Source organism: Podarcis filfolensis, assembly GCF_964270895.1.
Source record: "Podarcis filfolensis genome assembly, chromosome: Z".
NCBI lineage: Eukaryota > Metazoa > Chordata > Lepidosauria > Squamata > Lacertidae > Podarcis > Podarcis filfolensis.
In genome coordinates, this window is record NC_139617.1 from 18,777,225 (window position 1) to 18,797,368 (window position 20,144).

A 20,144-nucleotide genomic window follows, 5' to 3' on the forward strand; every position below is an offset into this window, starting at 1 on the left:
CAAACTAAGCTCAGAGACTTCCGTCTCTGGCTACAGATATTTTCCTCAGAGTGGATTTTGCACATACGCTCTGCTGAACACCAGCTGAACACCAGAACTAAAACTTTCAACTCTTTTCTCTTTTCCCCTCCCAATTTGCTGTCTCCACCCTCTACTCTGGCTAGCTGTACGTGCAGCCAATCGGAGTGAAACTAAAGCTCAGCACATTGGCGCACTGTATCACCAAACTCTAGTTTTTTGCCACATGTCCCACCCTTCAAGATCATTGCAAAATGGGAAGTTATCTCAAACCTCTCCTGAGCAATGGGTGAGCATACAGGTACCAGACCATTTTGCGCATTTTCAAAATTGCAGTTATTTCGAAAATCACACATTGCAATATCAGTTTCCATTATTAACACCAGCAATTCAAGGCAAATCTCCATGTTCTTGTCGTTTACCCTTAGTCCACACAAAATCCGACTGTGCTGTCCAGGTTCAGTTGCTCTCCTACCCACTCCCCCCCCCCCAGCGCAAACACGTCTACCCCGGGTGCCAACAACCTCAGCTTCGCTGCTGACCCCAGAACCAGGACCACAGCTTGCCCGAATTTGGGAAGGACAAAAGGGTTCTAGGAGCCTGTCAAGAGTCCTGGAGCTTCCTTTCCAGAAGCAGATGCCTCGCTTAGATGCAGCATAGGATTGAGAGCGGTGCTGGCTGTTTCTCTGCACATGGTGCCAGAGCTGATGTGGTGCAAAATTGATAAGATTCATTTCGGCACGCCGAATTGTTCTCACAGAGGAGTCCATTTTGTGAAAGATTACAGTGTGTGTCCATGTCGTCTGGCTTCAGGGAGGTGGAGTGAGGGCTCTGGGATGGGCCAGAGCCCTAGCACCGCCTCCCCCAAGCTGGAAACCTAGTAAGTGCTTGCCCATCTTTGGAAAAGAGGGAAGGCTAGAGCCCTGGCTCTTCCTTCCCAGACAAGATCCGTAACTGAGAAGATCCATTTGTGAGTGACAAATTGTTGGCCTCAAATGATTACCAAAGTCCATCCATATTATCTGTCTTGCGCAGGAATGAATAAATGGAGAATGGCTTTCCTTCACTCTGCATTTATTTATTTACTTCCCTGTGCCACAAAGCTGCTGCTTATCCCATGGAAAAAAAGACCGATTATTTACTTCTGAATTAAAAATAATAATAAACATTGCCCAGTTATTTAAACCTTGTTCCTCCCTTTTCCCCTTCTGCGTTTCTGTGTACGCATTTGTGTGTCTGTGTCTTCCACGTGTCTAATAGGGAACATTCTCTTTCGTTTGATATCTATGCTACTAATTACTTCTACAGCTTGAATTTTAGAGAATGTGTGCTAATTAAAAATAAAAAAATCTGTACTTTAAAATAAGATGTTACAGGTAAGTAAATATTGATAAGTTTAGGACCTCTAAGTGATAGCAGTTGCCTGGACATTACCCCGACCGCTCATAGACAGTTGCATCCTTATTTCAGACATCGTGCTACATTGCGATGTTTAGCCGGTGACATATCACGATGTCGAGGTGGCTCAAAATCGGACTTTGCACAGGGCGCCATTTTGTAAACAATTTCCAAGTGCCGTCCATTTTGTGTGCCTTTGGAGAGGGCGGTGCAAGTTCCTTGAAATGATGCCAGATCCTGGAACTGCCTTCCCCAAGCCGGAAGCCTAGTAAGTGCTTGCCCATCTTTGGAAAGGAGGGACGGGCTCTAAAACCTTGCCTAGAGCTTGCACAGTTTTCGCACACACACACACACACCCCCGCAGCCGGAAAAACCTCACATCATTGTATCTTTGAACAAGTGTCTCTATGCCTGTCTCTGTGCTGTGAAAGCACAGTGCTTGGCACTGTAAGCTTTTTCTGCCTCACCTCTGCAAAGCCCCACATGTTTCTGACCAATCCTGCCTATAGCCAGCAAACCGCCCCCCCCCCTTTCGCTTAGAAACCGCCCTGGGGTTATTTACTTCTGAGTTGAAGATAATAAATATTGCCCTGTTGTTTAAGACTCTTTCTTCCCTGTGTCTCCCTTGTATCTATTAGGGGCCATTCTCACACCTTTCCGTTGATATCTATGTTACTGATTACTTTTGCCGTTTTAATGTTAGAGAAGGGGTTTAATTTTAAAATGATCTATACTATAAAATAACAGTGGTAACAATACGTTAAAGGCAAGTAAACATAAGTGTCAGACCTCTAAGTAGTAGCCGTTGTCAGGACATAACCTGTTTGCCTCTACATAATTCCATCCTTATTTCAGGCATGGTTCTATATTGGTATATCACAATGTTTAGCTGGTGACAAATCACGATCTTGATAACCAGACATCGTCCAGCCCTGTTGCCGCCCCTTTCCTTTCTGACCTATGTTTATTTAGGATGCTTATTTCAGTCTGCCAGCTCCCATGAGCGCAGAATCTCGTTTATGATATAATAAATTGTATGCAGCACCTGGATTTTTTTTTGCTTCTTGAGGTACTTAACGCTGTTTCGAGTCCATTAGTACTATTCTCATTTTTATGTAGAGCCATGGTATTTAATTCATCCAAAAGTCTGAGGTGGTGCAAAATTGAGAAAATCCACCTGGGGGCGCCAAGTGGTCTCATATAGGGCACCATTTTGTAAACAATTTCAAAGTGCCGTCCATTTTATCTGGCTCCTGAGAGGGCAGAGTGAAGGCTCGCGTGCTGTCAGAGCCCTGGCACCACCTTCCCCAAGCCTGAAACCTAGTACTGCTTGCCTGTATTTGGGAAGAAGGGAAGGGCTCTAGGACCCTGTTGCCAGAGCCAGAGTTCTGGCAGCTCTCCTGCACAGTGCCCCTAATATTGAAGATCCATTTGCGGACGACAGAAACCTTATATGATTGCAACTTTGTGCAGGTGTCTCTGTGCCAGGAATAAATAAAAGGAGAGTTGGTTACCTCCACTCTTCATTTATTTATTACTTAAGCCCTTTCTGCCTTGCCTCCCCAAACATGGGCATAGCCTGGGGGGGTAGTTCTCCCCATCAAGTAAATCAATAAAAATACTTAACTGAGGTTCTGCCCCCCTCCCAACGTGAAGCCTGCTGCCCCAACATAAATCCTGACTACACCTATGTCTCTAAAGCCCCATTTTTTCTGTCCCGCCCTGTTCTCAGCCAGCCCCCTTAGAAGCTGCCCTGGGCTTCTAAGTTAAAAATTGCAATAATAAACCTTGTAGCGTTATTTAAGACGTGTTCTTTCCTTGTCCCCTTCTGTGTGCATGTGTGCAGTTTTGTATCTGTGTCTCCCACTTGTCTATTAGGGACCATTCTCTCACCTTTCCTTTGATATCTGTGCTACTAATTATTTCTGCAGCTTGAATTTTAGAGGAAGTGTGCTAATTTAAAAAATGATCTGTACTCTAATAAATAACACTTTCAGACTTCTAAGCAGTAGCAGTTGCCCGGACATTACCCCATTCACCTCTACATAGTTCTATCCTTATTTCAGACATCACACTATATATTGCGGTGTTGACACATCGCGATGCCCAAAATCGGGCTTTGCACAGGGCGCCATTTTGTAAACAATTTCAAAGTGCCGTCCATTTTGTGTGCCTTTGGAGAGGGCGGTGCAAGTTCCTTGAAATGATGCCAGATCCTGGAACTGCCTTCCCCAAGCCGGAAGCCTAGTAAGTACTTGCCCATCTTTGGGAAGGAGGGACGGGCCCTGGCTCTTCCTTCCCAGAGCCTGCAGTTTTCCTGCACAGCATGGATATTTAGCAAGTGAAATCTCCGGACATCTCCCGGCTCTACGTTTATGTAGGGTGGCCACTTCATTCTGTCAACCTCCATGCCTTTTCAAGGAGCAGAACCTCATTTATGAACCTCATTGCATGTATGACCCACTTTTCTTGGGGTGTGTGGTATTCTTCCTGGGGTACTTAATGCTGTTTCTAGTCCATTATTGCGATTCTCATTGTTACACAGTGCTGTGTTATTACAGTCACTCAGAAATCCTAAATGCACCTCTAGCGATTGGAACCCTGGGACAAAAATGCATAATGCCTGTAAACCCCCCCAAATGGTTCCCCAGCAAGATAGAGGGCTGTGTACCCCACTTTGGGAAGGCAGGTGAGGGTTCCAGCAGCGTCCCAAAGCCCTCTGCCCCCCTTTCCCAAAGCCCCGTAAATGTTTGTCCAGCTTTGGGATGGACAGAAAGGGCTCTAGGACCCTGCAGAGCCGTGGAGCTTCCTTCCTAGAGCCAGGCGCCTTGCTTAGCTGCAGTGCAGGATCCGGCAGTTTTCCTGCACAGGGCACCCGAGCTGAGGTAGTATAAAATGAAAAGATTCATAATTGAGAAGATCCACTTGGAGATGCCAAACATTGGCCTCGCACAGGTTTGTGCCATTTTATGAAAGATTACAAAGTCTGCCCATTCTGTCTAGCTTTGAGAGGGCGGAGCTAGGGCCCTGGGAGTCCTGGCACTACCTTCCCAAAGCTGGTAAGTGATTTCCCATCATTGGGAATGAGGGAAGGGCTCTAGGACCCCGCCAGAGCCCTGGATATTCCTTCCCAGATCCAGAGCAGTGCCAGCAGTTTAGCATGCCAGCAGTTTTCTTGCCTAGGGCACCAAGCCTGGGGTGGCAGAAAATCGAGAAGATCCATTTGGAGGCAGAGACCCGGAATTTCCTTACAGAGCTGGAGCAGGGTGCGGAGCAGAGGTGGCACAAAATTGAGAAGATCCACTTGAGGAGAGTGCCCATACTTCCTGCCAGAGCAATGCCTGCAGTTTTCCTGCACATGGCGTCAAGCCTGAAGTACCCCAAAACTGAGAAGATCAATTTCGGGGTAACAAATACTGGAAGCCTAGTAAGTGGTTGCCCAGCTTTGGGATGGAGGGAAGAACCTGCAAGCTGATATGCTGCACAAGACTTACTGAAGGCTCTGATGTCCTTTCCCTATTTTTCTTTATTCCAAGAGGTCCAGACATTGGTGTCTCATGGGCTAGCTGGTGTATTTGCAGCCTGTACTTTCTGGGAATCACTAACTACCTTCTTGTTTCCCAGAGGGCAGTACACTTCCTCTTCCTAGACACCCGGTACAATCTTTGTTCAATAATTTCAAGTATGCAGGGAGCCTCCACAGTTACTTTGTTCCTCCTGGAGTGGGTGGCTGGGTGGGAAATGGAAGCAGTACGCATGCACATTCAGTTGCCAAAGGCGTCCATGTCACCTAGGAGATTGCAGCCACAGAGATAAGAAAAATTAGTTGCCTGGTGAAGTCACTTCCTGGTTTGCATGGCAAAGCTGGGGTTTTTTCAACAGAGTCCAGGGACAGAAGCGCACAGCTTTATTGAGGGAGCACCTGGTGTTGCAGTTTTGCACTCTCTAACAGTTTCACGCCTGCACTGCTGCTAGGAATTCCATATAATCCCTGTTTATATATTTTTAAACTCTCCAGATCTGTAAAACATTGGCTGGTTTCTCAGGCTGGCTTAGCTCTGAGCAGAGTTTGTGGGCTGATTTGTGACAGGCTCTGCCTTTCTAATAAACTCAACATTTTTGACAGAAGTTGATATTTTAGCTTTCTCTAATTTTGCACAGTGATTTCTTGTGTGTCTCTTTTCCTGGCAGTGAAAACAAATTAACTTTCCCATTTTATTTTGTTTGGTTTTTGGTGTCTCAAACCTTTCTTTTCCTGAAGGTTCGTGAGAATAACAACTCTCCCATGTCCCCTTTTATCTCGTCCAGGAAATCTGCTGCTTCCATCACTGTTTGCAGCTTTTTATCCCTCAAAAACCAAACAAAGTGTGAGGGAACATGTTTAAAGAAGTGCTTCAGTTCTTCAAATGTCTGAACTTTACATCCCTCAACCCATCTATTTAAGGCTCTGTCTAGGAGGCAACCTAACTAGGCGTACATTTCACCAGTTTCCTTTTAATATCTCTAATTGTTTTTCTGCTCTGTTCAACAATGAGCCCAAATCATATCCTCACTCTTTCCTTAAAGAGTAAACAATCTGAGGTTTCTTTATTTCTCGTCTCTGAGTAAACCTCACTGAGACTGCCACATATCAGTGGATGCAAATATATTGTCCTGGCTTCATCTAGAACCTCCAAATCTTTACAAGTTCTCTTAGAACTAAACAAAAAAAACCTTCCACGTCATCTCTTTTCTGATATTGTGGAAATTTCTTTTGTTCCACTAAGGTAACTTCCCCGCTTCTCTGTGGTACTGGTAACTCTACCCTTCAGGTGCCTCTCTTGCATTTTAAGATTGTACATTCCTTTTTCATGTTTCTCTTTATCCTGCTATAGTGACATTTTTGGCAAACTGAATCTGCTGTTCTCCTTGAAGCCTAGCTTGTTCTGCTTGAAGCTTGACTTTTCCTTTTTCTGCTTCTGTTTGAATTTTGCCAATTTCAAGTTTTGTTTTCCTAAATTCTAAATCCTGACTAGAACTTCCTCAGATGCTGCTCCTTCAGACTGAGCTTCTCCCGACTGTCCCCTTTCACTTCTAGAATTTTATGAGGGGGTGCCATATTCTGACAGGGTTTTTCTCTCATAGAAATATAAAACACTTTATTCTACTTGCGGTTTTTTTCATTTCATATCATGACGTTACCGTCAATGGTGGTGAACCCCCTTAACTACGGGCCAAGTTTTGCTTTTTTGAAAAGAAAACCTGGAGACCTAGGGAAGTTAAAACAGGAAAAGGAGTTTATTTTACAGAACGAAGTTGGTAAGGGGAAAAAAAAGATGTGGCAGGAGATAGAATTCTTTCAGGAATTCAGTGGAAGTTAAACTTCTCCTATCTCCAATTCAGCTTCCCAATTTCTCTTTATGGGATTCTTCTCTTTCCAGAAGACCGCTCCCCCTCTGACTGAAATGAGACCTATGTCAGATGTTCTCTTACAGCTCTGTTTCTCCTGTCCCCAATTCAGCTTCGCAGTGTTCTGTTGTCCGTATACTGTTACAAAGACACTAGTCACCGATTTTCAGAATGAAAAACCCTTTTTACCGTTTTTTTTAACAACTCGGCACCCTTGTGGAATTCCGCTGCACTGCATCACCAAACTCCAGCTTAACAGCTTTCTAACATGGTCACTGCGGGGAGGACTGGGAAAGTTGCAGAGAAACCGATTTAATTCTTTGTTTAATTCTTTACAGTGGAAGATGCTGGTCAGCGTAGGGCTTTTTATATTGCTTTTATTTATTTATTTATTAAAACAATTTCTTGGGTTGCTGTGTAAACAAAACAAAACAAAACAAAACAAAAAAAGACCTGGACGTTTTGCCAAATTTAAAAAATCCACCAGGACAAAAAAATTAATTCTGAGAAAGAGGGTGTGTCCTGGAAAAAGAGGACATGAAGCATCGTTCCATGTTAGACAATCATGGCTTTCCCCAAAGGAATCCTAGAAACTATTGTATGTTAAGGGTACTGAGGGTTATTAGGAGACCCCTTATTCACCGTATGGAGCTACAGTTTTCTCAGAGTGGTTTAACAATCAACCCGTCTTCCCAGGGAACTCTGGGAATGATAACACTGTGAGATCTTTTAATAACTCTCAGCACCCATAACAAACTGCAGTTCCCGGTTATTTGACGAAATACATGATTGTTAAAGTGGTATGATATTGCTTTAAATGAAGCCAGATGGGGCCGCAGATAGAAATTGAGAACATCTTTTTTTCATTCAAGCAGGTTTTAAATACCCAGTTCTGCTGCTGTTTTTACTTATTTTAATCGCTGCTTTTCACAATTACTTTTTCATTAGGGGGGGTTTTACTGTTGAGTGTTTATTTCCTAATTATTGTTTCCCCTTTTTTTGTAAGTAGCTCTGGGTATTATTGGTGGAAGAGTTGGGCATAAATATAAATTATATAATGTGATAACTCAGAACTCAAAGCAAATACAGACAGTATAGATTATATCTGTTTAATTTAACCATGCCCCTTTCCTTTTCCAGGGTATTCTCCCCCACGCCAACCACTCGGTACAAGAAAGCCATATATCTGGAATACACAGATTCTACCTTCACACAAACAAAACCCAAGCCTGCTTGGATGGGTAAGCAAAAGGATCTTTTTTTGTAGAGAGAGGGACTGCTTGTTAAACCACTCTGGGAGTCGTAGGATAATAGGGGTCTCCTAACAACTCTAAGCATCCTTAACAAACTACAACTCCCAGGATTCTTTGGGGGAAACCATGACTTTTTAAACTGATATAATACATTTTAAATGTACAGTGCAGATGGGGCCGGACAGTGCATAAATTGGAATCAATTATTAATTCCCCAATTTAAATAAAGCACATAAAATGAGCATATGAGGAATCTCTTCTACACTCTCCAGTTGGAGGCATTGAATTCAATGGTGGGTGGAATTGCCAAAGGCTTTTTTTCCCTGGACACCCACACCCTTTCTTCCCCCAATTATTATTATTATTATTATTATTATTATTATTATTATTATTATTATTATTTTACCAAGCACGTTAATGCTGAATTCTTACAAGTTAAATGTTACTTGTATTATGGTGGTTTTTGACACATTCATTTTCTTGCAAGCTACTTTGTAGATCATTTGGTGAAGACGTGGGATATTTATGTTATAGCTGCATGTCTTTATTAAGTAGATTGCTTGCTAATTTAGCATAGAATGGTTGGCTTAGGTATCCCCAAAGGGAGCTACTGATTACAGGACAGGCAGTGAAATGTATTTGTGAGTGAGATTGAGATTTGTGAGCTGGCTGTAGAGAACGTGCCCTCTCTTGGAGCTTGTTATCTGTTCCCTTGTAGGAGTATCTCTTCCCACTACATCAGCTCTGCTACCCACATATTTGCAAATACAGAAATGTCAAAAGTATTCAGGGCTGTTTCATTCTAAGCAGAGTAAGTGCAAATGGGGTACTGCTTCACCAACCGCAGTCTGTGCTTAGCCCGCCTTTTCTGACTTAAACCAGTCCGGGGCGTGGAGGTGGGGTAACACTGCTTATCAGCTTCATTTGTTAATACAGGTTTTCCCCATTTGTTCCGATCTACTGCTAAAAAGAGGGCTTTCAATGGTAAGCAGCAGGGCAAGGTGAAACTCACTTGGACACTCGTGCCTAAAAAGTGCGGGTCCAGCAGAAAACCACTCGAACCTCTGTTTTCCAGTTACAGATAGGTAGCCGTGTTGGTCTGCCATAGTCAAAACAAAAAAAAAAAAAATTTCTTTCCAGTGGCACCTTAAAGACCAACTAAGTTAGTTCTTGGTATGAGCTTTCGTGTGCATGCACACTTCGTCAGATACCTGTTTTCCAGGCACTACACAAGTGGAAGTGTGTACGAGCCTTCAGTAGGCTCATTGGCTCTGGCTCCACCTACGGTTTGGGTGCCCTGCCTTCTGTCTCACAAGTCCCAATGGGCACCACACCAGCAGTGCTGTTTTTCTAGAAAAAGAGGTGCCTGAACTCACCATGAGCGCCTCCCTTATTCTCTTATAATGGCAATGGCGCCCACATGAGAGGTGCCAGAACTGAGTTCTGGCAAGTTCTGGCTGGGGAGGAAAAAAAGCCCTGGCTCCATCTTCAAAGCTGACAGAGGCTGGTTCTTATTGCTCTGCCAACTCTGCCTCTGGAGTTATCAGAAAGCATAGGGTTGCCATATGCCTGGAATTTGCCGGACATAGCTGGAATATAGCAGTCAGAAATAGCGTCCAGACGGAAATAGCTGACATGCCTGGGAAAACCTGGATATATGGCATATTGGAAGTCTATAGTTTAGTGAATTTGCAAAAAAAGCAAAACAAAAAAAACCTCAACTTTGGGCAAAACTAAACAAAAAAGCTCTACAACAACTTTTGTATCCGAATTTTCACTTTTTGAAATATAGCAACCCTAAGAAAGCTGTCCAGTGTCACCTCTCTGGGTGTTGTAGGCTGTTACATTAGCTTTCCTGTCCACCTCCTCCACCACCCAAATCATGGAGATGCCAACACAGGCATGAACAGACAGGGATGGTTCAACCTTGTCAGAGAAGTGCTAGGCTGCTTACCCAGTCTAAGTATCAGAACCGCTTGCTGCACTAGTTGTGCCTGCCCCTTTTGCTTATTACAGGCTTGAAGGGGTAGGGTGGGGGAACTATCATTTTTGGATTGACATCTTTACTTGTGCAGCTGTATATAGAGCACCTACTGTGCCTTTGAACAGCATTTTGCCTATGTATCACATTGATCTGAGCATTGAACATTTTGGTAAAAACTGCAACCTGAGTTCAAATTCTTAATCAAGTGGGATCCAAGATATTAAGGTTCCCATCCTCCTTCTCCCCTACAGGTCTTCTGGGCCCTACCATCCGAGCAGAAGTTCACGACAAGGTGGTCGTTACCTTTAAGAATCTGGCTTCCCGTCCTTTCAGCATCCACGCCATAGGGGTGTCCTACTGGAAAGCTTCAGAGGGTGAGTTTGATACACACAGAGCACCATGTCCATTCATATTGCACACCCCTTTAACAGAATTTGGTATGACCCGCACATTCTAACACCTGATCCAAGGCTTCCCAATTAGCTTTGTGGCTGATCAGGGATTCAAACCTGTGTTTCTACAGCCATATCCAGATTGGGTTGGGGTTTTTTTTACAGATGTATTCTGCAATATGGCATTGATGCAATGATTGATTCATTAGTGGTGCATTGATACTGGACCATCCAAACATCATTCCACTATTAGCTGATCTGCAATGCTTCCCCAGTGTTACTACATGATTGTAATGGGGAGGATTCTTGACCTAAATCACAACAAAAGTGGGATAACTCCCCACCTCCCACCACCATCCTGGAATATTTGTTTTGTAAAAAGCTACAGGATTTCAGCTGGAAGTTACAGGAGGCTCACCAGTTGAAAACAAAGCAGTGTGACTGTCCTAAAACTTTTGCAGTTGCAATCAGTGTTGTAGCAGGCACTCCAGTATTTGAAGAGTGACAGACTCCGGGGGGTTCCAGTACTTATCCAAGCTTTGTTTTCCTTGGTCATTAGAGACTGTGGTGTCCTTAGGATATCTGGTTATATTTATGCATCTATACAACCTGAGCAAAGGATGGAGGAGCTCACAGCTTAGATACTCCAACAGATCTTGCTCTCCCATTAGGTTTCCAGGTGGATGCCCAAAGCTATAACTTTGCATTCAGCACAGAGAGCAAGCCAAGTCTCTCTGTCTTCCAGAGCGGATGAAATAAAGACTAGCTCTTGGGCTGTTGTCCTCCTGCCTACACTATGCCATGGCCAGGTGAAAGGGGCGACCCTCTCTTAGAAGAGCATTGCCACCCAGTTGTCTCTGTGGCATCCCAAACCAATCCTATAACAGAATTGGAAGTCCTTTGTATTGTGTATTCATGATGATTTGTGCTCATTATGGTATTGGGGCAATTATATCCAATTATATCCAATCCTATAACAGAATTGGAAGTAGGATTGGATATAATTGCCCCAATACCATAATGAGCACAAATCATCATGAATACACAATACAAAGGACATCTGGACAGTCCCTATGTCATGTTCAGATCCAGTATGCTGACTCTTGTAGTGTGAAAATTAGATATCAGTAAAAGGCTGTCATAAATAGGGAAGGGGGATAAATTCAGTTCAGTTCATATGTTAAGGCGAACCTACCTAATCCACGCTATACACGAACTGAAACAAAAAAGCCCTCTGAAATTCACTCTTCGCCAAATTTTTCAATGCAGTTTTCCATCCAAGTAATGCATATATCAAAGTGTGCTTTAACATGTCAGTGAAATATATTTTTTAAAAAAGTATCCTAGTATGGGAAATTGCTTTGCAAAAATAAGTACACTAGGCAAAATCACATGCACATATGTATATATTGTGGGGGGGGGGGGTCACACTAAAGTGCTGATGATTTTAATGGGGACTTTTTAAAAAAATTGCAAACTGATGGGGGAATGTAAACTTAATTTTACATTGGAAAAATGAGAAACCAAAATTAAAAGATTCACCCATTCCTACCCTTAAAGGAAATGATTGGCTCCAGCAACTGTAATGTTAAGTGAAAGGTTGCTTATGTGTTTTCAGGGGCAGGTTATGATGATGCAAGCAGCAGGCCAGAGAAAGAAGACGATGCTGTGGAGCCTGGCCAGACTCAGACTTACGTGTGGGACGTCTTAAAAGATCAAGGTCCAACCGGGTCTGACCCACAGTGTTTGACTTATGCCTACTCCTCTCATGTGGACAGTGTCAAGGATATTAACTCTGGCTTGATTGGGGCCCTGCTGGTTTGTCAGCCAGGTAAGACCAGGAGATGGAAGAGACCTTCCCATTTGTATCACTTTTTCTGAAATTCAGAAATTCACAGACATTTCACAGACGTTTATTCAACACATTTCTAAAGCACTTAATTAATTCAGATTTCTAAGTAGTATACATAAAAACAACTTTCAGAAAATGGGACAATCCAACACTAAATACGTATAATAAACCAAACACTTCCTTAAAATGCCTGCTGGAACAAAAATGTCTTAGTCGTGTGTCTAAAGTTCAACCAGATAGGTGTCTGTCTAATCTCAGGTGGGAGGGAGTTCCATAAGGCTTGGGCCACTACACTGAGTGCATGGCTTCTAGTAGCTACAAGCTGTGCTTCTGAGCCATGGAGGACTATGCCAGCTGAGACTCCCCAAAAGATCTCAGTGATCAGGCCAGGATATAAGGGATCAGGTGGTCTTTCAGATATCTTGGACTCTTGTTGTAAAGGGCCTTATTAGCCCTGGTCTCTGCAGCCTTTACAACACCCCTAAAATGTAGGCCAATATTGTTATCTATATTGTTCAGAATTAGGTACAGAGCAAAAAAGCTGAGAAATAGTGGTTTGCTTCATGCCAACCAATAAGTTCATGGCTGGGATGATATTAGTACCCAACATCGTCCAACTCATCGCTCCATGTGCTAAACAACTGTGCTGTCTGGAAGACGGGAAGGAGGGGAAGGGAGAAGAAAATATCTGAGACAATGCAGAGAGTTAAAGCAACATTTCAAGAGTCCTGTTTTGTTCCATTCTGGAAGCTACTCATTTCCTATAACACAAGGAAGGGAATTATTTTTATTGGCCAGCTGTGAGTAGAACACGGGAGCTCTTGGGAGGTGCCAGCAGTGGAAGTTTCTGAAGTGCAAATGCTTTTCATGATAACCAACCTTTGCCAAACCATTTCTAAAGCTATGCTACAAAAGTATGTTTTTGACCAGTGCAGGCATTATGGCTTCAGTACCATGCAAGTTTTAAAAAAATTTAAAAAAAATTACTCACACCCCAGTACTTTGCTTAAACTCCAGCCAGTTGAAGAGTTCTGTTGACTAGCAGCCAGCCGCAGTTCTATTTAGCTGATTGCAGTCTCTGGGGGCTTGTGAACAGGACTTGTAAACAGGGGCGTTTGTATGGCATTTAGCAGGGGTGTTTGAGGGAGAGGCTCAGGTATACATAGGACCAAGAGACATGGTCAGAGAGGGATGTGCTGCAGTGACCTTCCAATACCTGTGCCATGCTTTTCTTCCTGCCTGAGAATGTGCAAAACGACACCTGCAGCAAGTGCCTTGCTGGGAGAGACACTATAGCAGTTTGAGGCCCACCTATCCACCTATCCTTTGAGCGACTGGGAAAGATGAGGAATTTATTGACAGAGCAGAGTGTACTGTCCTAGAACAGCAGTGGAGGAAGATTGCAGATTGCAGGAGACAAACCTCTGGAGGAACATGACACACAGAAGCAGGACTGTCAGGAGTCATGCTGTGTCAGTGGAGCTGCAAAATGGATTGCATGCCCCCACTTCTGACACCAATTCTGGGCCAAAGGAGCAAGGACAGCAGTTGCAGACCTCAGACCAAAGTGGCTTTGGAAGGTGCAATATACAGAACAATCCTTGCCACTCCCAAGAGGAAGTGGTGGTAGGTGACTCCCTACAGAGGAAACAGGATGTCCCAGGAAGTGTGCTGTCTTCCAGGTGCAAAGATTCACAATGTGACAGAGAAGTTGCCAAGTCTTATAAAGCCAACTGACCACAACCACTTCCTTCTGATTCATGGGGGTACAAACAATAGTGCCACACACAGCCTTATTGTACAGCAAGGGATTATGAGACTCTGGGAAGGAAGCTGACGGGCCTTGGAGCACAGGTGGTTTTCTCATCACTCCTTCCTGTTGAAGGTTGTGGCACAGGAAAAGAGAGGAAAATGCTGGAAGTAATCGCTGGCAGCACAGGTGTTGTTAGGAAATGTTTGGCTTCTTGGACTATGGTCTCTGCTTCCTTGAAGAAGGGCTTCTGGCTAGAGATAGGTTGCACCTCAGAGTGGTTGGCAAGAATGTGTTTGTTAAGAGTCTAGCAAACCTGATCAGATCTTTAAACTAAATTCTGAGGGCAGGGAGAGAAAATACAGGGGAGCACATATTATGTGGGATAATAGCTTCATTGATGCACAGGAAACTGAGATGATGCTCCAGAATTCTGCTAAAGGGCAGGAAACCACAAGAAGGAAGCAGCTGAAGGGAATGGCTAATGATTTCAGTTGTCTCTGTACTAATGTGCAGAGTATGTGAAACAAGCAAGACGATAATATAGGAAGGCAAATATGACCTAATAGGCTTTACTGATGGCTAGTGGGATGAGGCTCATGACTGGAATGTAGAAATTAAGGGGTATAAAGGAATAGACAAAACAAGAAGGGAGGAGCAGTAAAGCATGTGTACACTTGTGAAGAAATCCATGAGAAGGAAGTACAAGATGGATGGGAGTTTCTTAAAGGTGAACCATTGAAGGCACAAATGCAGACAATTCCAACAAGTAAGAAAAGTTAGAGGTACCTAAAGAAAGCAGTGTGGCTGCATAAGGAGCTTACAGATGAACTGATATTTAAGAAGGGCGTTTATAAAAAATTGAAGAAAGGGGAAATCATGAAGAAAGAGTATACACAAGTAGAAGGGAAACAGTTGCAGGGGAAAGGTTAGGCGGGTCACAATTTAGAAGGATATTGAAAATGTGGAATGTATGCAGAGGAGGGCAACCAAAATGATTAAGGGTCTGGAAGCCAAGCCTTATCAGGAATGGTTAAGGGAGTTTGGTATGTTCAGCCTGGAAAAGAGGAGAGGAGATATGATAGCAATATTCAGATATCTAAAAACTCTCACATGAAGATGTTTTCTCATACTTCAGAGGGTAGAACCCAAACCAACAGGTTCAAATTACAAGAAAGGAGATTCCGACACCAGGAAGAACTTTTTGAGGGTAAGAACTGTTTGACAGTGAAAAGGACTCTCTCGGAAAGTGGACTCTCCTTCCTTGGAGGTTTTAAAGCAGAGGTTGGATGGCCATCTGTCATGGATGCTTTAGTTGAGTTCATGCATTGCAGGACCTAGATGACCCTAATGGTCCCCTCTAACTACAGTTCCATGATTCTATAACATCAGCCCTTTGTTGATGTTTTGGTCAATCATAATAAAAGATTTTTTCAAAATTAAAGTTCTAGTTTTGGTTTTGCTTGCTAGCATTACCCACCTCTTCTTCTGCTGAGCTTATTTTGTGGGTTTCTTGTTGCAAAAGAGAGGCATGGAGAGGTTTAGCAAAGAGCACCCCAGAGATTATATAATTGTCCCTGCTGTGGTGTAAGTGGTGGCTCTTTATCTCTGCCCAGCCCTGCTGCATTACAGGACTGGGTACTGGAGGTTTTCTTTTTCTTTTTTAATGATTCCATTTTCAAAAATCTTGTATGCAGGGACCCTGATGAGTGAAGGAATTAAAAGCATAGTGCAAGAATTTGTGCTACTCTTTGCAGTGTTTGATGAAGGTAAGAATGGTGTGGGGAGGAAGGGGAGAAGAGGGTAGAACATTTGTCTTGCATGTGGAAGATTCCAGGTTGAATCCCTGGCATCTCCAGGTGGGGCTGGGAGAGACCCCTCTTTCTTTAACCTTGGAGAGCTGCTGCCACTCAGTGTAAAAAATACTGACCTAGGAGGACCCTGAGTGAGTGTGAGGCAGCTTCCCATGTTCCATCTTTTGTATGTTTTTCCATATCCCTGCAGGGAGAAAAAATCTTCTGTAGCTAAGAGCAATTTCCTTTCTCTTGCTAAGGATGATGCTAAAACTGGTGGTGACCCTGGACACAGCTTCACATAAATGTATTTCAAGAGCTATGTTATGGACTAGGTTGGGTCTGGGCCACATAAGCTAATAACGCAATAAATTGGTGTGTCTTCAGGGTGCCAAAAAAGCTCCTTAAGAGTTTCAAGGACTGGCCAAATGATTTGCCACTGAGATGTTATCATGCTTCAGCATGTGATAGCAATAAGATAGAATAGTCCTAAGGCAATAGAGTAGACTGTATCATTTCAGATTATTGGTTGGTGGGTGTTACACTTTTTATTGCAGCAACACTGTAAAATAATTTCAAGTAGAAAATTAGCCCAGCAGGAAGTTGGCTACCTTTCTTCCTGATGCATTACTTTGTTTTTTGATTGCAAGAAACTTGGTCCTCAGGAGAACCATGACCAATATAATCCCTTACCTGGTAGACTAGATTGGTATAGTCCAGTCTGCCAGATGAATATTTCACCTAATTCTGCTGCATGTGTTAGATCATGTCTGATCCAGAGTGATATTGCCTTAGACTAAGGTTGAGGAAAGCTCAGGACATTGTCAGACTCTAACGCCCCTCAGCCCTAGCCAACATGGGCAGCAGTCAGGGTTGATGGGAACTGGAGTCTAGCAACATATTGAAGACCACGGGTTCTGCATCATTTCCATAGCCCTTTTATAATATTGATGAGAAGCTGCACAGGTTGGACTGGAGCATCTCAAAGCAATCCCAAGAGTCAGTCAGACTTGAAGGGCCAGTTACAAAACAGGAATTAATTCAATTACAGCAGGAGAATGAGTAAAAGAGTACAGGAAAAAATAAACTTAATTTGTTTATAGTCTCAGGATTTACCCCCATTTTTAAGTGAAAATCCTATGCCTATCTCCTCAAAAGTAAGCTTCATTAGTCATTGGAACTTACTCCCAGGTCGGTATGTACAAGACTGCTGACTTATTTTGCTGGGCTTTATTCAACTAAGTTTTACTCAAGGTAGACCAACTGAAATTACTGAACCTAACTTTGTCCTGTTCTTTACTTTCAGTGGGTCTACCATTCACACTGTGAGTAAAACTTTGTTGAATACCACCCACAAAACATTTTATGACACTCTTCAATAAACTTGCAGGGTAGAAGTTTACACACACACACACACACACACACACACACACACACACACTAATTAAAAGCCAACAACAGCTAAATAGATAAAAAAGAAGAAAGTAGGCATTTTAAAAATCCATAAAATTCAACAGAACTGATAAAGCAAGACCTACAGCCAGCTTTCCTGGTAAGCAACCCAAGCAAATAAAAACGCTCCACCTGAAAATGACACCAGAGTTGCTGCCAAGTGAGTGAGCCTGTTAGTTTTTATTGGCATGATATTGAGATTATGGGTTAATAGCTTGGGCATAGCCCAAAAAGTATTGAAATACATTAAAAACACTCAGTTAACTAAGTTTCTGTCCCCCCACAGCAGACTCCTGCCCCTCAAACAAAAGCCTGCCCCCGTAGTGTCCTCTTTTAGGGGGGGGGAATTTTACCTGTGATCTCCCCCAAAAAGCTAAACAACTTTTTGGTCCCCTCCTAACAAAAATCCTGGCTACACCTATGGTTAATAGGATCCAGAAAAGGCAGACAAAATGATTAAAGGGTTGGAGAAACTCTCCTATGAGAAAATGCCTTTGTGGTTTTAGTATAGCAGGGGAAAGGCAAAAAAGAGGAGGCACAATAGAGGTATGTAAAATAATGCACAGTGTGCAAAAAGTGGATTGGGAGATGTTTGTCTCCGTGTGTTATAACATTAGAACTAATGGACATCCAACCAAAGGACTTATCCACACTTACCTTTTGCCTCACTCTTTCCTGGCACAGGTCCATGTTTTAAAACTCCATGTCCAAGCACTCTCTTTTTTTTGCCATGTTTGTTATTCTTTTTTCAATAATGACTTGCAAGTTCTTTCACAGCAGCTGCCTCTGCCTATTCTGTATATTTGAAGCAGAAATTCTTGTGGATCTTGAGAAGAGTCATGCAATCTTCCTCTGTCTTTCAAATGTCTCCCATCAGGCAAAAGCTGGTACTCTGAATCCAACACCTTAGGAAATGCTTTGTCCCCTGAGCTGCACACTATCAATGGATTCATGAATCTCTCCCAGCCTGGTAAGTGCCACCTATATCTTTCCCCTCAAGAAAAAAAGAAGTGAATGATGGAATGATTGACAGAAGGTGATGGTGGTGAATGTAAACACCAAGAGTGAGGCTGAACAGAAGCACAATGGAAAAGCAGAGGGATGTTTTAAATTTCTATATTCTATATAGCTTCTATATTCTATATTCTCAGGAGCCATTTTGTATGGTGGCTTAGGAGGGGCATTTTTCAGGGTTGGTCCAAGCTGTTTTGTGGGTTGAAATAGAACACCAAGCAGCACCCCACTTTGCTAGACAAATATTCCCTTTTGCCAACCAAGTCTTACTTTACCATCCTGGCACCAATTTCTGCCTTCAGCTAAGGTCATACCCACACCAGACATTTAAAGCACTGTTATACCACTTCAGTGTGAGCTACAGTTTCTTCATGGCTGTTGAAGTGGTATAATTAATAGTGCTTTAAATGTCTGGTGTGGAGATGACCTGGCTAAATTCTGTGGCTTGAAGCACTCTGTTTCACCATGCTGTACAGAAGGACTAGCCTTAGTATTTTTGCCACTGTTAGAAGCTGATGGAGTTAGAACAGGCATAGGCAAAGTTGGCTCTCCAGATGTTTTGGGACTACAACTCCCATCTCCCTGACCACTGGTCCTCTTAGCTAGGGATGAGGGGAGTTGTAGTCCCAAAACATCTGGAGGGCCGAGTTTGCCTATGCCTGAGTTAGAATATATAATTCACAGATCTGTATGTTGCTGTTCCATAGCTATCAGAGCATGCATTGCTATTAAACATGCATTGCTATTAAAGGGTTTCTAGGCTGTGGAGTGACTCCATTAACCCAGGTTAGTCATTGGTTTCTCCTCCTCATCTGGAAGGACTACAAAGGCCAATAACAATAGCAACTGCTCTTTTGACTCCTGGCTCAAGATTCTTGGCTGCAACTCCTGGCTCAAGATTCTTCCCTCTGCTTCTTTGTCCTGACCCCAAGTCCCTGTTTGATAGCATCAAAACCAATTCATTCTTGAGTGATCAGGCTTCATAAACAAAGCTAGTGCTTCCAGCAGTAAGAGATTCACCATAGACTCTAACATGGTATTTAACGTAAGTATGTACAGATGAGATACATACAAAATGATTTTTTTAAAAAAAATCCAACTTTAAAGCAAGGAACATTTTTCTTTCTATAAAGTGGAAGAAACTTTTTCTTTACCTTACAGGTGAAGTTTGGCTTGGCTGCCAGGGGCAAAATAAAATCTTCAGGGCAAGATCCAGCCTGTGGTAGCACCCATTGGGATGTCTTGAGCATCACTGAACAGTTTCCTCACTTGTATATTTTCTATATCTCTTGTAGATTTCAAGGTGTGCCAGAACAGACTGGTCTACTGGTATGTCATTAGTTTGGGCACCAAACCTGAAGTCCACTCCATTTTCTTTGAGGGCCACACTTTCCTTGTGAGACACCATCGGCATACTACTCTGGACCTCTCCCCAGCTACTTTTCTCACTGCCGAGACAATGCCCACAACCATTGGCATATTTCAGATGTTCTGCCAGATCCCATCACACCAGCAAGGTAACAGCTATAGGAAAGACGAGGTGCTAATGAAGGATCAGAAATGGAAAACCAATGGGTGAACCTCTCCCTCCCCTTTATTGAAAAATGGTATTTGAGTTGATATGAGATGCATAGTAACAGGCTAGGATACAGAGAGGTTCCACTAGCTTCTGCACCCTGCCTTCTCTTGGGGCTCCAGCGTACTGTTAGTTGCTTAATTTAAAACTGTATAGGGCAGAAATGGGAGATCCTGTGGCCCTCCAGATGCTGATAGACTACAGATGCCATCAGCCTCATGAATTTGTGAGTTGCTTAATTTTAAATTGTGCAGGGCAGAGTTGAGGAACCTGT

At 43.1% G+C, this 20,144-nt stretch overlaps 1 protein-coding gene across 9 annotated transcripts in view; it reads left to right on the forward strand.

Moving 5' to 3' along the window:
* The window catches only part of F8 (coagulation factor VIII), a 76,710-nt gene that overhangs the window by 18,224 nt on the left and 38,342 nt on the right, over nt 1-20,144 (forward strand). For 5 of the 9 annotated variants that reach the window (XR_014543675.1, XR_014543676.1, XM_083595787.1 and 2 more), the window contains 6 exons: nt 7,945-8,045; nt 10,293-10,415; nt 12,052-12,264; nt 15,733-15,804; nt 18,158-18,250; nt 19,590-19,811. Coding sequence is in view for 6 of the 9 variants with exons in the window: in XM_083595791.1 (XP_083451917.1) it covers nt 7,945-8,045; nt 10,293-10,415; nt 12,052-12,264; nt 15,733-15,804; nt 18,158-18,250; nt 19,590-19,811 (824 nt within the window). In the remaining 3 variants the exon portion in view is untranslated. Of the gene's footprint in view, nt 1-3,623; nt 3,664-4,349; nt 4,372-4,468; nt 4,844-7,944; nt 8,046-10,292; nt 10,416-12,051; nt 12,265-15,732; nt 15,805-18,157; nt 18,251-19,589; nt 19,812-20,144 lie in introns of those variants that run through there. The other 4 variants (XM_083595789.1, XM_083595790.1, XM_083595788.1 and 1 more) reach the window with 4 other exon arrangements.